The sequence below is a fragment of the Neodiprion fabricii genome, chromosome 1 (genome assembly GCF_021155785.1).
Source record: "Neodiprion fabricii isolate iyNeoFabr1 chromosome 1, iyNeoFabr1.1, whole genome shotgun sequence".
In the NCBI taxonomy this organism is placed as follows: domain Eukaryota; kingdom Metazoa; phylum Arthropoda; class Insecta; order Hymenoptera; family Diprionidae; genus Neodiprion; species Neodiprion fabricii.
In genome coordinates, this window is record NC_060239.1 from 20,752,749 (window position 1) to 20,771,796 (window position 19,048).

The 19,048-nt window shown below is 37.8% G+C and overlaps 1 protein-coding gene and 1 long non-coding RNA gene across 4 annotated transcripts in view; one reads left to right on the forward strand and one right to left on the reverse strand.

Annotated features, from left to right (window-relative positions):
* Positions 1 to 13,245, forward strand: part of LOC124180645 — a 32,603-nt gene extending 19,358 nt beyond the window's left edge. The window contains exons 3-4 of the long non-coding RNA XR_006870300.1: positions 11,983 to 11,988; positions 12,873 to 13,245. This is a non-coding gene — a long non-coding RNA (uncharacterized LOC124180645). The remainder of the gene's footprint in view (positions 1 to 11,982; positions 11,989 to 12,872) is intronic.
* Positions 1 to 19,048, reverse strand: part of LOC124180612 (pheromone-binding protein-related protein 6-like) — a 50,171-nt gene that overhangs the window by 13,811 nt on the left and 17,312 nt on the right. For 2 of the 3 annotated variants that reach the window (XM_046566368.1, XM_046566349.1), the window contains exons 3-5: positions 17,750 to 17,802; positions 8,042 to 8,198; positions 7,887 to 7,951 (exon numbers count right to left, since the gene is read on the reverse strand). In XM_046566368.1, coding sequence (XP_046422324.1) covers positions 7,887 to 7,951; positions 8,042 to 8,198; positions 17,750 to 17,802 — 275 coding nt within the window. The remainder of the gene's footprint in view (positions 1 to 7,886; positions 7,952 to 8,041; positions 8,199 to 17,749; positions 17,803 to 19,048) is intronic. The other variant, XM_046566359.1, reaches the window with a different exon arrangement.

A 19,048-nucleotide genomic window follows, 5' to 3' on the forward strand; every position in this document is an offset into this window, starting at 1 on the left:
ACGTGCAATCAGAAACGGACTAAGAAAAAAGAAAATGAATCCAACCTCGTTTTTATTTGGCATCTTTGTTGAATAATCGTTTTTTTGAGGTTTAAATGCTCTGACGCAGAATTGATTCCTCAGGTACGATATTTAAAGATAGTTCGATGACGGAAATTTTGGTTCCGTACGGCGCAGATACTGATCTGAGTAGAAGAGATATTTAAAGACAAAGATAGCGCCGTTGAGCGTCAGACGTAGTAGCTTCAGTTTTGAGATACTTAGGATAGAGAAAAGAAAAGAAAAGATAACATCAATGGTAGAGGGGAGGGGTCGTATCCAGTAGATGAAACACAAGAAATGTAAGATGGTAATAATATACAGTGTATTAATAAAAAGCGTGAAAATAGTTACACTCAAGTAATTCAGAGAAATTTAGGTACAATTAAACAATTCAAGAAATTCAACTACAGCCAGAAAATTCAGTCTGTCAGGGAAGTAAATACAGTCAGAGAAAAAGGTAAAAGTGAAAATTAACAAATTAGCGAGACAGATATCGTGTGATAAGCGATGGATAGGTGTATGTATTCGCGATACTATTACTCGGAGCAACCATCAGCAAGGTTGACAATAGTCAGTTGTAAGGTAGTCTAGCATGCAATGCACAATCTAATATCCTCAAAGTAAACGTTAACAATTCAAGTGAAAGCAGAATAATATAGGGAAAGAATAGTATCATTACAATGCAGATAATTGGCAATGTAATATGCAAGTAAAACAGAAAGGAATTGGAATTAATACAGTAAGCAAGAAATACAAGGAAAAGGTAATAATGGAATTCAGGCAGCAATTTACAGAAATAAGATACTTAAAGAAATATTCAGAAAATGGATATTAAGATAAAAATTATAAAGAAAATACATAGTGTCTAGTTTACGATACATACGGTAAAAAAGAAGTAGCCAGAAGAAATAGAAAAGAAAATATAGATATTCTTAATGTATTAAGAAAAGAGAAAAGAGAATAGAGAAAATCCAACGCGATATATTAGAAACTAGACGGACTACGAACAAACTACGTAACATCTTACAGCGGCGCAATACTCCAAAGTCAAAGAACGACGAGTTATACCGCGTAGCAATATAAAATTCCGCACGCCGGTAGCTCAAGATATTAATTACTCAAAAAATATTAAGTAAGAAAGCAAGTTATAATCAAATTATAAAAGATACAGAAGAGATAAGTAAAACATATTAAGAGACAAAGGTAAATGGTGAGAATTTATGAGCTAATTAATTTGCCAATCGCTGCAGAGAAACAATGAATTATCAAATTCAAGTAAAGCAAGGTAATTAAAGATATTCTAATCAAACGTAAGCGAAGAAATAGTAAAATGCTGCTATTTAGCGATATCAGATAATTCATAAATTAAAATGAAACGAGATCGAGAAAATAGGCAATAGTCACTAAAAATTAAATAAGTAAGTGCTAACTAGTCGTGAAGTTACTTGCGGTATTAGATACGAAAAAGGAAAGATACGAGCCCACGTGGCTCACGCAGAGCAAACTACGAGAAAAGGTAAGAGAGAAAAGAAAGAACATACAGACAAGATATGATACACGTAACTTCGTGGCTTGACAAAATAATAAAAAAAATCTCACTTGCGTGGATACAAAAGAAGGTAGAGGGCAAATAGAAGAAACAGATATCGATAGGTCATAGAAAGTCAAGTTAATAAATGCGTAAGAGAACTACTGAACGGAAACACGTCTACAGGTGATATTAGCGAATTAACGAAGAGTATGTCGGGTCTACTGGTGCTACTGAGCTGTCACGTGATTCTCTCCTTATCTTGTATGATCGCTAATTGGGCCAGCAGGTCACGTGAGACGGGTTAACAGGTAAAACGGGCGGTAGTCTGTTGAGGCAAGTCTTCGCATTTGATGCGAACGCGGTGCGAGGAGGGCCGAGTGTAGCCGAGCGCCTTCGAGTCTCGAGCGAGGCAAGCGACGTACTAGAGGGAGTTAGTTGTAAGCAAACTGTCGTCAGAAAAGCATGCAGCGTATAATTAATGAAGAAATATTATTACGTTTCCAAAGATTAAACAAAGGTTATTATTCTACCGCGTCGTTTACCTCTCCTTTCCTCAAACCACCTACGGTCCTTAGCCTTAACATAGTCCATCTTTACTCGTATTCGCCTCTTTCGTTGACATACCTATATTATGCGATATGTGGAGGGGTTACAGTCAGCTGTTTCGTGCTATGCCTAAGAGGGAAAGGTTCACGGTATTGCGGTATCGATGTGTGAGTAGATTTTGCTGATAGACGACGATAATTGAAGACATAACGATCGTACTCAATATTGCGGTATCAATATCGAAAAAGTATAGATCCTGTGCCGACTCCTTGCTATGCTTGTACTCTCCGTGATGACGATTTCTCGGTGCTGCACTTCCGTACTCTTGCATGAGGGCCCTGATACCGAGACGTCCTGGTGGCGAGGGCCTCGCACCGGATCCCCATATTGCATTCTCTAGGTCAACGTGGTCCGCCGCTCTGTGTTTGTCCTCGCGCCGCAGCCCTGGATAAAACGTATGCATCAGGCAAACACGTTCTTCCTTAACAGTTGACGGCATCGTAGGCGGTATGGTCGGTTCAGCTTCAGGCTCATAAGAGTCGTCCACAGGAGGCTTCGTTGTGGTTTTGACGCATAGTCTTGTACGCCATCGGCGATGCATCTGAGCGGCATTAGCTTTATTCGATGATGCGGCTTCTGGTCGAGAAGTCTAAATAATTGGAGGCCTTCGTTGTACACTACGCACAGCTTTGTACGCAATTTAGGTAGGTATTCATCTGGAGTCGGATCGGCGGTATGCTGCGCTCACTGACTCCTCGTCTGACGCTATCGACCCGGTCCGTAACCTCTACGTTGCAATATCCGGTTCTGTCGAAGCGATGGTCTTCATAGTGGCTCTCGTAGTGTGGTACAAAAGGTAGAAAATAGACAGGTATTAGCTTAATACATAAATCTCATTTAACATTATCTAGTCTTTTTTTGGAGTATTGGCTTCAAATGTGCTTTCGTCGTGTTTCGCGTTATTCTTTGGATAAAGGAGTGCTTTATTATAGCCCATATGACGTAGTATAAAATACCACGTTACAGTACATATTTCTTATTTACTGTAGAAAATTTTTCAAAACACGTTGACTTTTATGTAGAGTAATCTTTTGCATTCTGAAGCTTTATTACTTTCCCTGGGGAAATTAATACTTGTTTTGGAGAAGCAGGAGATAATTTTGCTTTTCGGAGAATATCGAGAAAATTTCGCATCGTACATCGCGTCATGTTTTTGTCCTGATAGGGGCCTTGTCTACAACAAACGCATGTTGTTATTCTGATTTTCAACGTGTGTACTTACATGTCATCCAATCATCACAACACACAATTTTTTACAATCTTTGATCTCTTACTTCATAATGCTCCAAAATGTCAGCGTCGAGCTTTCCCGAAGTACCATCATATTTAAATTCAGACGACGCTTTTTCCCCCCCTGAAAGATGATTTCATACTTAAACAATATCTTACCAGTAATATTAGTTTAAAATTTGCAAGTATATACGATGTGTAACGTGGTGTTTTAGAACGACTCGGCACAACGGCACTCAATTGCAGGGAAATGCCGGAAAACGCGTCCCTGGACGGGTACTGCAAGCAAACTCTATACAAGTTAGCCGACAAACTACTAGAAACTAATTTTTTTTTTTTAAACTGTGTATTTCGCATTTCAGTGCAAGCAAACACAGTACCAGGACGATAATGATTCCTACTACTAAAAGACCATCATCTACTGATCACTATGAACTATTCTCCCGATTACCTCATCTGCCGACTGCCTGATGTGGCTGCCCCTGTTGTGCCTCAGAATGCGTCTGGGCTAGGATTTACCGTCTATCTGACCCTCTCTTACAACTTCGACTGTCAGCGTACAGGATGTAAAATCCTTTCGACAGATGAGTGATCACTTTTCCAGATGGAGCCAGCCGACCGCTTTTCCGGATGCCGTGGAGACGGCATACATGGATACGCGAGGAGCGCACTTTACTACCTCCCGGCTAGGCGCCAGACCAATCTTCAAGTACTACCATCCCAGTGGTTGTTATCGCCGTAGAGAGTATCTTTGAGACTCGATGCCAGATTCCTGTCAGTTAGGATCATAGTCATATCGTAGGCAGATGTACACTGCCAATACGACGCGAACGGTGGAAACGACTCTGACTTGCGGTAATACCGTTACTCTTCAGCCGAAAAACTTTGGTCGGGAGGCACCCTGCGTGTGCCTTTGCCGAAGGGTTCTCAACGATAGGTAACAAATTTGGGCAGTAAGATGCAGCGACTGTCAACATATGGAGTAGAAGGACACAAATCTCCGCCATATTTTACTAACAGAAATTTGTCCCATTTTTCGGGAACTAAGGTGGCGCTATTAACAGTGTGGATCCGCTGTTTTCCGGCTAGCGGGAAAATATAAATATATCGACTGCTACTCATCCATTTTTACGATTGTTGTAAAAAAAAGTTTCTTATTACGAAGCACACAAATTTATGCATGACCATCGTAAAATTTGTTATAATACGAGTAACATGCAACCGGTGTCACGTAAATTAGGAGCTAGCTGCAATGTGGATTTACTTTTTTTGGTGATACTCTGTGGGCTGTGGCACAAAATAAATAATGTGGCAAATGAAAATAAAGTTTTGATCAGAAAAATTAATTTACTTTACTATCGACAAATAAAAATATACTTGTGACAAAAGTATACGTTATTAGAGTATGCAATATGCTTTACTTTATATTTATATGCTAGGTGAGTCTGGACTGTTTTCGTAACATTCTGGCTTTTGCTTTCTTTATGTTGTGAATAGCATTAAAATAGTATCGGCCAATCAAACACATTTTACTCATTGTTTATTTTATTGGCAAAAAGTTTCGTTTATTAACACTTCATACCCAACTACGATGCTACCTTGTTTAGTGCCATTTAGTGCGGTTATGTTGCTCCGAGATAAGTATAGTTCGCGTAAGTGTAATGACTATAGTCAACTTGATTTGATTTTTTTAATCATGTGATCATCTTTTCTTACGTTGCATTTACAAGTGTGGATAACAATTACTTTCAGGCTTCTCTTTGCGAAGCGTTTTTCAGTCTTGTCACAGTAATAGTCTTGTTTGCTTCGTTTAGAAGACTCTCCACGTCTTTGTATTTTAAATGGACAATGGATCCAGTTCGAATTCTTGCATTCAAAGCAGACTTCAATTCTTTCCAGTTTACTCGATTGCTTCCTTTTTGCTTGCGCGTACTTTCACTTGTTTTTTGAAGCCATTTCAATTTTGTCGCCAGCAGAGTCTGATCGTTGTGATAATTCTTGTTTTTTCTCCGATGCCTTTCGTAAATTTTTTTTCCAGAGACCGGATACTTTGAGTTCCAAATTTAATCTATTTTCAAATTTAATCTATTTTCAAACATTGACGGTGACTTACCCAAGATTTAGTACGCAGGTTCTACAATGTTTATCAATTTTAAACATTTCTCGGATTTCACCTTTAGCTTTCTTCTTCTCATATACGTTTAACAAGTTGAAACTTGAATGATTGTTTGCCATTGTGAGAATCATTTTTAGAGGGCAAATCGTATGTGTCTGTGTGTGTGTCAATGCGTATGTTCCGACCTTGCATCCTATTGACTGTATACTACCTCAGCTGCTAGTCAACCTCGCGCTCTGTCCTCGACTGAGCCCACTCCAGCTTCATTGAATAGTTTACATTACAATTGCGACGTTCAAACGCAGCTTGACAATCATCATATTTTCTCGTTGATGTTCAGAATAACACTCTCATCAATATTTCTTAGATTTAAAACTCAATCAGAAGTTGAATAGATGTTTCACCTCTTCACTATTCTTTATCAAAAGTTCCAGTCGTTTTTTAACATCACGTTGTTGGGAAGTACTTTTCATGTGTAGGAAGAACAGCTTCAGACTGACGCTAAAATTTTCAGTTCTAACTATCATTTAAAGTATTTGATATCACACCGGCATCCGGGTTGACGAAAACAATTCACGGAACGATTAATCGTGGAATGTAGGGTGTTTCATATCACTTCGAAGCCAACAGTTTTCACAACTAATCATAAGGTACAGAATATCAAGACAAGGACAAGAATGTGGTGTAGTTCATTGTAGAACATTTCTCAGATTGGCAGGTTGATTGCACGATGAACGTTCCAGAGAGAAGGATTTGCGTCTCTTCTATACTTCGATTATCGGTAGGGGATGAGAATGATATTGTTGATAACCCAGCATGATTTTCACCTTCGGTTGATAAAATTGTTGGTAAGACAGCTTGGTTTTAACCTTCGGTAGATAAAATTGCTGGTATAGCCGCGCAATTTTGGCCTTCGGGTCGGTACAGCAAGAGTCGATAGCGGTGACGTCATCGTGGAGATAGGTTTGAGTCTGGGTATGATATCGCTAAGTGTCGGTAGTAGGAATCTGGACCCAGAACTCTCCTTGCATTAGTACTGAGACTGTTCCCTGGTGGTGATCCACAGTTCGAGTCCTACGCCGGAGCACGACTTGTGTGCTCTAAGGCTTCTCGTTATTGACAATTGTATAATTAGAGTATTAACGAAAGATGTCTCATTGTTATTTCCACACATCCTAGGTATCCTAATTTAATTTAGTGTATATAGTATCGGCGGTTTGTCTTAATTATTGATGAAAAATTTGGCTTATTAAGAGAGAGACTTTCAGGTGGAGCCGCTTATACCTAGCTCAGGGTTTCTCAGTTTGGTTCTTGGTGCTGGCTAATCTGATCGTTTATAAACCCTAATATTCGGAACTGTACATGACTTTACTAGAGAAATATGCTTGCTTGTATTAAGTGAAATAGAAATTCGAAGAAGGTACGGTACGTTGGAGCGTAACAGCGGTACGAGTTTTATCAGGGACCGCGAAGTTTCAAGCCCGAAAAACATGGTAAATTCTCTCGAATCGACAAAAAAGTGAAATTGTCTAAGTTAAGAGATGTGGCAAATAACTCGAAAAATTGTAAAAAATGTTAAAAATTCGGAAATGTTACTTTTTTTACCCCGAAAATAATTGTATAAGTTTCATCAGGGAACGCAAGAATATGCCTGTGAACAGCTGTGTTTAGTACTTCTGATACTCGAAGACCGCTAAATAGTCGTTGTTTCCCGGGAGCTCGTAAATGTCTTCCGTATATTTTCACCAATTTCTATATCTATTCGAGTATTGACACTACTTTACGTATGCTAGAACGTGAGAGTTGAAAATTTTAGGTCGGGGGCCCCAGGCCTCTATTCGTGTCTGGATTTCAGCATTTTACGTCTGAATCCTGCGGCTAACTTCAGCGTCAATATAATTCTGATTATATCATGCCAAAACGATTCCGCGCTAAAAAATTTCGTCGCGTTGAAATGTCTTCGCGCCAAGACATCTGCACGCCGAAACGCCGCCATGCCCAAAAGCCGTGCACCAAAATGTCCTCGCACCAATATGGCCGCACCAAAAAGTCCTGCGCCGAAACGTAGTGCACCCGTATTTTAAATATTGACGTCACTTCCGAATAGTTAGAATAACTTTAGCGTCTCTTTGTTGAATGTGTGACGGAGCTACAACATACTCATCCCCTATGAACAACCTGGTAGGTTACCATGGCACCCCGAATACTGAAAAAAATTCGGTTACCTATTTTCACAGGCATAACCGTAACCATTACACATTATCTCGTACGAACAACGCGAAAGTTGTATAATTTGCGCTGTAATTGCTTTTTCCCGGGATATGAATTGCATTGAATTGCTTCAAATTGATTCAAACTTACCCTTGGAGATCTTTCCGCATAGCATTTGTTGAATGTGTAGGCATACTGACAATTGTCACCACCGGCTGAAACAATTTATTTACACAAAATTCAACAAGTTGCCGAGCTGTGATAATTGTAAAAGAAAAACAGAGAAATAACGACACCCAAGATACCAAAGTATTTACCGATCCTCTTGCACTCGCGGATAGCTCTTTGAACTTCTGCCCGATACGCTGGCATTCGTTGGAAAAAAGTTAGCATTCCGTTCAAGCTGAGTTCTCGTTTGTCATCCACCAAGCCAAACTGCTCCCAAAGGCAGTACATGTAACACTGGAAAAAAATTTGGAATCTACATGATTCAATACTCTTTTTCAAGAGAGACATGAGCGTTTAAACAAGAATCATTTCATATATATCTAATGAATTCGACTCAACTATGCGGTGTCTTCTTTTGCGACAGTGGTGACTAATCAAATTGAATAGGATTACTTTCATACGCGATGGGGCCGCTAAAGAATATAAGAAGCAGGAAATAATTGTCCAGATGTTTGGAAGAAGAGCTTTGAAAAATTGAAAACTCTCAAATGACAGAAAAAACTGCAGCGCTGTTAAGGATTAATCGTAAATTTCTAAGAGTTCGCAAAGACAAAGAAAAGTCCATTATTGCAAATTTGAGGACGGTAGGAATACAAAAGGCAAATCATTAAAGGATAACGAAGTAGAGTATAATGGAGCCACTAAAATTAATCGTAATGGATAAAAAAAAAAAAATTACAGAATGAATTTTCTGAAAGCAAGGAAAATACAAATGATGGGATAGTGGCCAAACAAGAGGTAAAAAGAGGGAGAATAATAGGAAAGTAAAAAGGAAAAAGTGTCGTGAGATTCAGAAGCATGAAAAAACAAATCAAAAATGACGGGGCTAGGGGTGTGAAAGCTAGGCTAGGATAGAAAATTGGGCATTTGAAGAAGAAAATACATCAGTTAAATATAAATACAACGAATGCAGGATCTTGGAAAAGGGCTAGAGCAAATGAATTCAAAATTCAAAATTAACGAGAAAAAAGGAAGCGAAATAATTTGTTTGTAAGACGATCACGACTCGTTGGAATTAAGGCAACTAAAAAAAGGAAAGATATTCTTGTGGAAACGATGGTAGCGATGTAGAACACATAAAATACAAGGAAAAGAGGAGTAGGGGCAAAAATTATTTGGGTAGAAGAAAAGACTGAAAGTTGGAACGGAAAACTACGTCAAAATTATATTTCATTAAATATGGATAGCAGGCACACCACATTCTTATTACGGTGAGTACGCAAAATTCAGGTTTGATGGAAGATGGATAACACAAACAGTACATTAGAACAAGTAAACAGAATAACCAATAAAACAAATTTGCCCGGATTATATGAATATCAGTGCTAATCGGCGTGAGAAAAAAGGGAAATGCAATAGAAAAGACGTTAAACAGTCAGATATAGGTTGATAAAAAAGAAAAAAGTGAGAACCCTTAATAAGTCAAACAGAAAATCAGACTTAGCGAAAGGGGCTGGAGAATATTTACTGTATAATTACGTATAATATAACTAATATGGTACGGAAAGAGGTTAAGGTCAAAGTAAATGACATTGAAAAAGAGATACTAATTATAAAAGATGATTTTAACCCGACCGGAAAAATAAAAGGAAAGATCTTGCAACGGAGAGTTGATGCAAGGAAAAGCAAAAAGTGTCCAGAGATAAAGTAAGTTACAGAAACGGGGATCTCTTGATAAGGCTAGTTAAAGAACGGTGTTTGAATATTCTCAATGGTAATTGGAAAGATAATGAAGAAATTCCACGTATCTTGGACAAAAATGTACAATAATTATAGACTACACAAGTACCCTGTGTACGGAAGTATATAAAGTTATAATACAAGCCCCATTGAAAAGAAAAGTGTGGAGGAGGGGATATGAAATAAACATGGGCGGAAAATCTGAAAAAAACTACTAAACAAGTTTTACAAGAAAAGCGAGAGCCGAAAGATTCGAATTACGGGCCAGGGTAATGAACAGTTTGAATTAAAATAATTCTGTAGTTCATGAAAGAATATGGATCATGTTCAGAACGACGTACATGATAAAGATTGCAGTTGTTGGTACTATAGGTTGGCATGTTTAAAGAAAAAAAAATTATGTATAAAAAATTTCGTCTCTTCAAGCACCGTGTATATATAGGACTTTAATGTGTAGATGGTGTGTTTACCCTTTTGAATCCTTGCTTCGTGATGGGAAGCCACGTAAGACAAGCGAAGCCGTCTAATTAATGATTTTGAATTAATGATGAAAATTTGGTGATTTCGAAAAATTAACACAGTCAGGGCGGCTAGGTGGTCTAGAGGAGTAAGGCTCTGTTCAAGCATCTTTAGACGCCAGGTTCGATTCCTGGCTCCGTCGTTAATTTTTCGAAATCACCAAATTTTCGAATTTACACTCCTTCAAAAAAAAAAAAAAAATAGTACCGAATACGGCAATTTGTTCACACTGCGGATATCATGAGCGCAAACGCTACCAGAACAACTACCGGTAGAACAAAAATGTGAAGAATCAGTTTAGTAGAGCACAAAATTTTCAAACAAGACAGTCCGTAACGACACTTACCTATTTTCAACAGTTTAGCCGTGAGAACTATTCGAAAAAAACAGTACTCGGTGTTAAACTGATTTGAATCCGTCAATGTTGACGAAAAAAATCGCAAATATTTACGGTGCAATAAAACGTACGGAAAAAGAGGTTTGATACCTCATAAAGTTTTTATTTCAAGATTTCGAAATAAGCCGACCATTTGTTGTCCTTTTTTGTATAACATTTTTCCGCAGAGCTGCTGTAACTTTTGATCTAATAATCAAAACACGCTCGATGGTTTGCAATCACTTTTATTTTAGAAATGCCTCAGAAATTCGATCTTCTGATGTTTAGCACACATGTAAATGGATCGCCACTATTTGATAGTAAACAAATCAAAAAACTCTCGCGCAAATTTTTCATCAAAACTAAGAAAGTTGTTTTACTAAATTAAAAAACTCTTTTCTTTCATATGTTCTATCACACAAAAATGTTCATGATTTTTTTCATTAACATTGACACACTCAAAATGAATCTTACAATTAAAGCTGATTTTCGGGGATTTCGTAAATCCCAGCGTTTTCGAGGTTTTCTTTTCGGACCGCTCTCGCAGCCACACTATTGAAGACATAAAGGTGTCGTTAGTGACTATTTTTTTTTTTAATTTTGCTCTTTACGAGATTAATTCTGGGCATTTTTGCTCTGTCTATACCCGATCTCATAGTACTAGCGCTCAAAGTATTCGCGGTACGAAAAAATGGCCATTTTTTGGTGTTTTAATTTATTCATTTCTCGATGACATGCCAAACTGCAGTCCTAACCATCAAGATCATTATCGTGTATCTCGTTACAAACATGATGCATATTTGTTCAATAATTATCGAATTATTCCGATATGAGGCCCTAAATATCGCTTATCTGACTGGCTGCACAGCTGAACATCCTTATTGGAGGCAGGCCGTTTTGGCACTGCTGTCTCGGTGACACCATTTTAGTGGCAGGACTTTTCGGCGAGAGAACGTTTTGACACCAGGACGTTTCGGAGTTATCATTTTGAAGCAAGCTATTTCCGCGCTGGTACGTTTTAGAGAAACCCCTGTTGGCTCAGGATAAAACCTGACAGTGGATTCTTTCATTCAACGGTGTCATAATTAAATTTATAATACATCGTAACATGTGCGGTTGTTCTCGATGCCTGGGCTTGTGAGAACACTACGTTATTGTGAATGTCTTTGCCTAATTTGTGCTGTAATTAGAAAACAATAAGAAACATCAATAGGATTTCCTCTGGTGTGCTAAATGTTGGACCAGTCTCGTCGACCCGAAAACACCCTGATTAGTCTAAAGGCTTTCATTGGCTCGGGAATAACCGGCGCTGTCTTGATCGTAGACAAGGATTTTTCACCGTTGCTCCTATAGATAGACAAGGGCAATACAGCCGATACTTTCCTCCCGGAGACAAGGGTTTTTGATCGTTGCTACCTGATCGAAGACACGGGCAAAGACCAGTGCTTCGTTCCAACTACAGATTCAAGAAATTCAGAGCCCCGCTCTCGTCAGACTTGAACACAGAAGCCGAAGCTGATAAATCTTGATTAATTAAATCAACAGTTAAACTGCAGAGCAGGGCTGTAGCCGTCAGGCTGCGTTTTACCAAGTGTAGACTGTGGGCACGGCTATGCACTACCGTCCAACTACCCAAGATGAATGCACGCCGTCTGTTAATTCTATCCGATATCGATCTACCTGCAATGATAACGAACTAAAAGAAACAGATTTGTTGAAGTTTAACTATAACGATTCAGTTACACATAAAATGATCATCAAATTACAGAAATCATATGAAAAAAAATCATACAAATCAAAGTAAACTAAAGATAACATAAAATATTATAGAAATAAAATAATACAGAAATAAACTTTTTTGTTTTAAGGCTTTTTGATAATGATAGTGATAATTGACTAAAGGGATGGCCCTAGAACAAAAAAGTTGATTTTGTTGGAAATAATTACAAATTCTAACCCAGCCAAAAAGATATTTATTTTGATAATTTTAATCGTTCTCAGGCTTATCAATTGGGCATAAGTACCATAAAAGCGTTTACCAAATATGAGCGTCATTGGTCAAATAGTTTCTGAGTAATCGTGTACACCAATTTTCAACGTATGTAAAAAAAAAGTTTAGAGATAACCACGTTCAAAGTTTCGGCAAGGGCACCTTTCGGCACGTTTGATTCTGTAACTTACCAACTAGTTAGCTATTTCAGCACCATATAACAGTCCTTCATATTTCTCGTAATACCAATTTTGCCGATCCATCTTCTTTCTGTGTGACTTACGGGCCTCTTGTCACTATGAAGCTGCGCTTCTCTTGTCGTTCGATTCGTTGCCGATCGGAGTTTAACCCGTTGAGGACACATGGGGTCCAACGGACCCCAGACAAATTTCAATGCAATTTTAAATCTACAAAGACCCTTAGGAATTAGATATATAGCACCATTTGTTGTTGTTTGAAGTCTCCACAACAAGTTTTGACACGTTACGAAGGTCTCTTTGGCATTAGTCATCCTGCAGAGACATATTAGTGCGCACGTGTTTTTTTTTTGGGGTTCTGTAGACCCCGTGTGGCCGTACTGTGGCAAAATCTTGAAAAAATTCAATTTTTTTTTTATCGTTGATTGATGTTATATTGTTTCTGTAAACGTAAGTATTTATGCATGAATTGAATTTTTTTTTTTCAGCAATAAATAATGGTTATTAATTAAATATATATGTGTGTATATATACAGATGTCTTATAAGCTTCGACCTCGAACTATCGCCAACCGTCTAATGGAATAAAATTAAAGTTTCGCACCGGTTTTAAGTCGATACATAGCGTGAAACACAAATGAGAACTGTTTTTCTGCGTGGGGTGCGCTGGACCCCGTGTGTCCTCAACGTTATTTTTTCGATGTGTGTCCTCAACGGGTTAAAGGATCTGAATACGTCATTTTTGAGAATTCACCAAAATCACTAACTGCATCGTATTCTACAGGTTTTAAACTATAAACTTGAGCAATACAAAAAAAAAATGCATTTTTTGAAGGCTCTATAGTGAGTGGCCGTCTTAAGGGGGTATTCTAGTCTAGAGGCCCGAATTTCGAGCATTTTTTGACGGTGAATAAAATAAAAGCTATTGATATTTTTACCATCCATTTTTTTATCATTTATTTATTTATATATTAAGAGCACACAAAATGAATTTAAAAACAAAAAAATAAATTTTCATGGAATTATGCGTCCTTGAAGTGGAAGGGGAAAACAAAAGGCAGTATCCTCGTCGCCACGATTTCTACCCTTGTGGTCATCAGAAAAAAAAAAAAAAAAGATTATTAATCTACATAAATGCAGCTATCGTACTAACCAAAAAAAAGTCGAAAAAAAATTTTTTTTTGCCAAATTACGGCTGTCCGAAAAAAATAATACGTTTTTTTTTGACTTTTTTGGACGTTTCTGAATTTTTTAAAAATAGTAAAAATTATTATTTCGTTATAATAATGGTTCGTGCGATAGAGACATGTATTGAGAAGATTCTCACCAAATTTCAAGTAAATCGGTTCAATAGAACTTGAGAAATCATGGCAACCGTTTTGAAAAATGTAGTTTTGAGAAAAACGCGTTTAAAATATTCGTTCCAGCCGAGCCAGTATTGAAGACGTGTCACTAAAATAGCTATATCTCTGAAAATAATTGAAATTTTGACTTGTCCTTTCAAGGACACATTCTTAAAAGGTTAAGCTTTGAAAATATAAAAAAAAAAAAAAAATCGATTTTTTCAAATTTCTACACTAGAATACCCCCTTAATTCGTAATCCTACTAAACCGTAACTCTTACACTCTACTGAAACCGCACGTAATCGTAATCGCAATTCCGTATCGTAACAAATTAGTAAACTAAACCCGTAACCGAAACCCAACCAAATCGTAATCATACTCGTAACTCCTTTAAACACAGCGTAATCGTAGCCATAACTTGTATTCTCAAAACATAATCGTAAACGTAATCACAAAGTCCATAACGCTAAACGTAGTCGTTATAGCGAATTGTAGTAATCGTAATCGCAACCGTAACAAAATTCAACAACGTAATATAAATTATAACGTAAATCTAGCAAGTTGTAAACGCAATTCATCCAAAACTTGTAATTCTGTGAATTTAATCATAAACTCATCCGTAATTCGTAACATCAACCGTCATATCAAAACAACACAGACGCTACTTCGACCTCTCACACATGACTATCCGTGACACTATTCGAAAATCGACCTACCCAACGTACAGACGCGATTCGACCCAGAACAACCGAATTTTGGGTGTACGCAATTGACAGCAAATCAGAGGTTCACCAAAATCATAACTCCAGTCGTAATCTTTTGCAAACGAAATCAAATCAATTCTCTAACAGGCAGCTCAAGCTTCGGTCATCAAGCACAGAGATTGGCAAACGAATTTCGCGCACTTGCCGTAATCGTAATTGAAACGCTAACTGTTACTCAGCAAGCCGCTAATATTCGAAATACGAAATTCAATCGCAATAAGCAATACCTACCCTCCGAATATAGCCAACACAGAAAAGCTCCAACGCGACTGTAGCTTTTTCGGTCCAACAGAAATAATCATCTATTGCGCAAAAAAGTTAAAACAAAACTGGAAACTAGCGAAACTTTTTACAGCACGAAACGCCAAGACGACAGTGATTCAAAATCTATCGATCTCCCTCAACGTGAGATCTCTTTTCACCCCCTGTTACGTGATGTCATGTCTTACAGGAATTGATAACAATCGATTTCAAATCAATTTTGCTTATTGCGCAATCTGACGCGCACCCGACAGAACCTGAACACCGCGGAATTTTGTGATGGGCAACGTGCGAGAGGAAAGGCGGAGAGGCTGCAGCTCGTCGACCACTAGCAGGATTCTCTTCTGCCTTGGGCTCCCTATAGCTGCGGGGATCTATGTTGGCTCTCTTGCTGCGGCCTCGACAACCTTTGTTCGAAATTCGCGCCACACCGCTACTCCGTAACTTCTTCGAAATCGTCAGCAACTCCTTGCTTGATGCCGCCGAAACTCGACCAACACAAAGACATAAAAAGCCTGAAATAAATCTTATCCGATATCACGTGAACTGTCCCTTCACGGAACTTCGGATGCGTCACCACTGTTCTGGCGCTCTTTTCGAAATTTATCGTAATTAATTTCGCGAAAATGATAATTTTGCGTTCCGTTTAAGGTTCAGGAAGGTTCTTGTAATGTGCTTTCGAAATTCCACGTTACAATATATGTTACGGAGCTAGTGAACAGCCAATGAACGCGAGCCGTGATATCACTACAGCGTTAGAAAGAGTTAGGCCTCCAAAGTCGGGTGGAAAAAGTTTGGCCACCGGTAAAATTTTTTCAGATCCATCTGCGGATGCCGCTGCGGCGGACGTCACATTTAGTGGGTGTTGATGCCTGAAATTTAACCCTAAACGTGCGCACTTTGGTGCACATTTTGGAACGACAATTCAACACCGTAGTGTCACATTGTCTGGACGTTGAAACATCCTTACGCCGAAACGTTCCCGCGCCAAAACGTCGGACGCCCAAAGGTCCTCGCGCCGAATCGACTTCACATCGAAATGGTAGGGCCAAAACGTAACACACTTATCATTGTGAGTATTATAGAAAATGTAACAGAGAAAAACTAATCTGAGGTAAAATAGACTAGAACCAGTAAACGAAAAGCAATATACGGAAATGGTCAAAGATGATTATTAAAAGTATTGAAAGAGCTATAAAGCTTAAACTATATAAAAAAAAAAGAAAGTGCGAGAAGCATTGTGCAAGAAGAAAAAATAGGGAGAAGAAATAAAAGAAGTTGAAAAATTGATGGACCTAAAAGACCAGTCTTGGGACCTTCTGTTCTCCCATTATTCGCGGGAAATACCAATTTTCGACGAGAAGATTTTGGTTCTACCAAGAAAGACACTCGTAGCTGCTCGGTCGATTTTGTTCAAAATCTAATGAGTACTAATTGCAAGTATAACATAGCCAAATCAGTGGACTAGATTTTACACAAAACCGTTCAACTATTCTAGAATTTACTGGTCGAAAAATTTTGCGTTTCTGCAAATAACTCAGGTAACAGATTATTTCCTGCCAGTTGAATTCAAGTTTCACTTTCGAAATTGGGAGTTAATAATTTTTGTGATTTTTAACTTTGTTTCTATGACTATTTTTTTCATCAGACTTTATGCTTCATACATTACCTGATAAGACAATACCAGAAGGTTCGGGAAAGACTTCGGGAGAACGAAAGTGAAACGAGATAAGCGAAGCTTGGGTCTTGTAAGGAGAAAGAGGGCCAAAGGAAATGCTACTTACAACCATAGGTTCGAAAATTGTCATTAGACGTAAAAATGGAGATTGAGGAAAAAGGTTGAAATACTCAGAGTTAGATACAGTCCGCTCTCGTAATAGTGCCACTCCTAATAGTGCTGGTTCCCCTAATTCTCGCTCGAACGTAACCCCCACCACGAGCTCACTTCGGGTTTTATAATCGTCTCTCCCAACAGTGCCAAACGCTGGCTAAATCGCGTATAATTCTCTGCTTTAAATTCAAATTATAGTCATTATTTTTTTAATAATGTTATTTCGTCACAAAATTCATAATATAGTAATAATATCATTATAAATTTCGATTATTATCATTAAAATAATAATCGATTTTATTCAAAGAAATAGAGATCATATACATTTGATGATTTTACTATATCAAAGTGTATTTTTAACACATTTCGTGGAATAAATGGGAATACGTGTGAAAAGTTTTCGTTAAATAACGAAGTTCAGAAAAAGAAATTGAATTTCGAAAATCGAAATAATCCATGTTTATATGATAAGGAAAATGAATATAAATATACACGAGTAGTCATAGTTTACCCACTGCGGCGGCACTATTACGAGAGAGAGACGATAAATCCGACGGCGTGCACGCGCGTCAGTGGTGGGGGTACCTGAGTTCCAAGAAAAATACTCCCTACTCCCCCATCACCGGTACTATTATGAGAGCGGACTGTACGAAGCGTTGTGAACGAAATTCATTTTTGTCACCAAAAGGCAAAATGTAGAAATAAAATACGCATACATTATCTCTATGAAGAGTCATTGCAGAGTCAAAAGAAGACACTAATTATATCAAGGAGGAGAATGATGTACAATTTCGTACAACATTCGATCATTAAAAGTTGATTACCATTAAAGGCCTGCCTTCCAGCCACTGTCCATTTCTTACAGCTTCGATGTCAGCTGAAATGATATAATTAATCTTGATGAATGTGGGCTATGGCATTTTTGTTATGAGATTTTTTCAATTGCAGTTGTAAAATAATCATATAAAAAAAAAAAAAAAATCGCTTATGAACGTTTATAAGTGAAACACAATTTACTCCTGTTTTGTGTTACAAATCAAGTCCATAGCATGAAATGATTTTCAATAAAATTAACGTACGAAACATTTCAAATGTCGTTAGACACTGCGTTAATAGAATGTTTTGGCACACCCCAAGATTTGATGTAGGACTAAGGTGGTGTCCAGAGATTATGTCATCGAATTGTTAGGGTTTGTGACCCCCCCCCCCTCTCCAGCGCCGTCGTCATCCACTGTTAAATTTAAAGATCCCGCCTCCCTTCAAATGATATAAGTAAAAGTTAACGACCCCCCCGCCTCGCCTACTATTCCTATTTAGGTGTGTAATATAATTTGTCGGTGGCAAATTTTTTAAAACGAACATAATCAAAGGAAGCATAATATGCATTATAGAAACTTTATCTAATGCTCGAAATGTTCGTACAGAAAAATAATTTTTTTGTTATCGGGAATTACATAGATCTAAGCATAGCATAGTTAATTAAAACAGTATATTTTCTTCCTATAAATATTATATTTTTTCTATTATATTCTTTAACTATTTCTTTGGAAAATCTTGTAATGGAGATTCAAGCTATTTATATGCATATAGAATAATTACATGTATCAGGTCCAAGGTCTTCTACACATTACGAATAGGAAGTGGTGCTATTTTATAGTTTGGACGCCAAAGGGATTGATTTTTGATAAAATAAAACGTGACGATAAATTCTGGACCGAAAAAATGTAAAATTTTTTTTTAGCCTCCTTTTGGCAAAATTCAACTCCGACCAATTTTGAAATTAGTGACGTTGTAGCGTGAGAGTATGCATGTCGATTCAAAATCGCTTAATCGAAAAATCGATTATTTTGAATAATATAATCAATTCTTCAGATCGATTTTGAACCCTACATCGATTCAATGAATCGATCCATAAACCTCCCGAATCGGACCCATCAATTAATTTTTTGCTGTTATCGGACGCAAAAGCAACCGGTAGTACTTGGTCGATAAATTAAACGCATCATAGAGTACATTTTTATGAACACTCCCAGAGGTCGCGTTACTTGCGTTAACAAAACGCAACGTTAACAAAAAAAAAACATTTTATTTTTCCGGGCGCGTCTCTAAACGTCCAATACTCA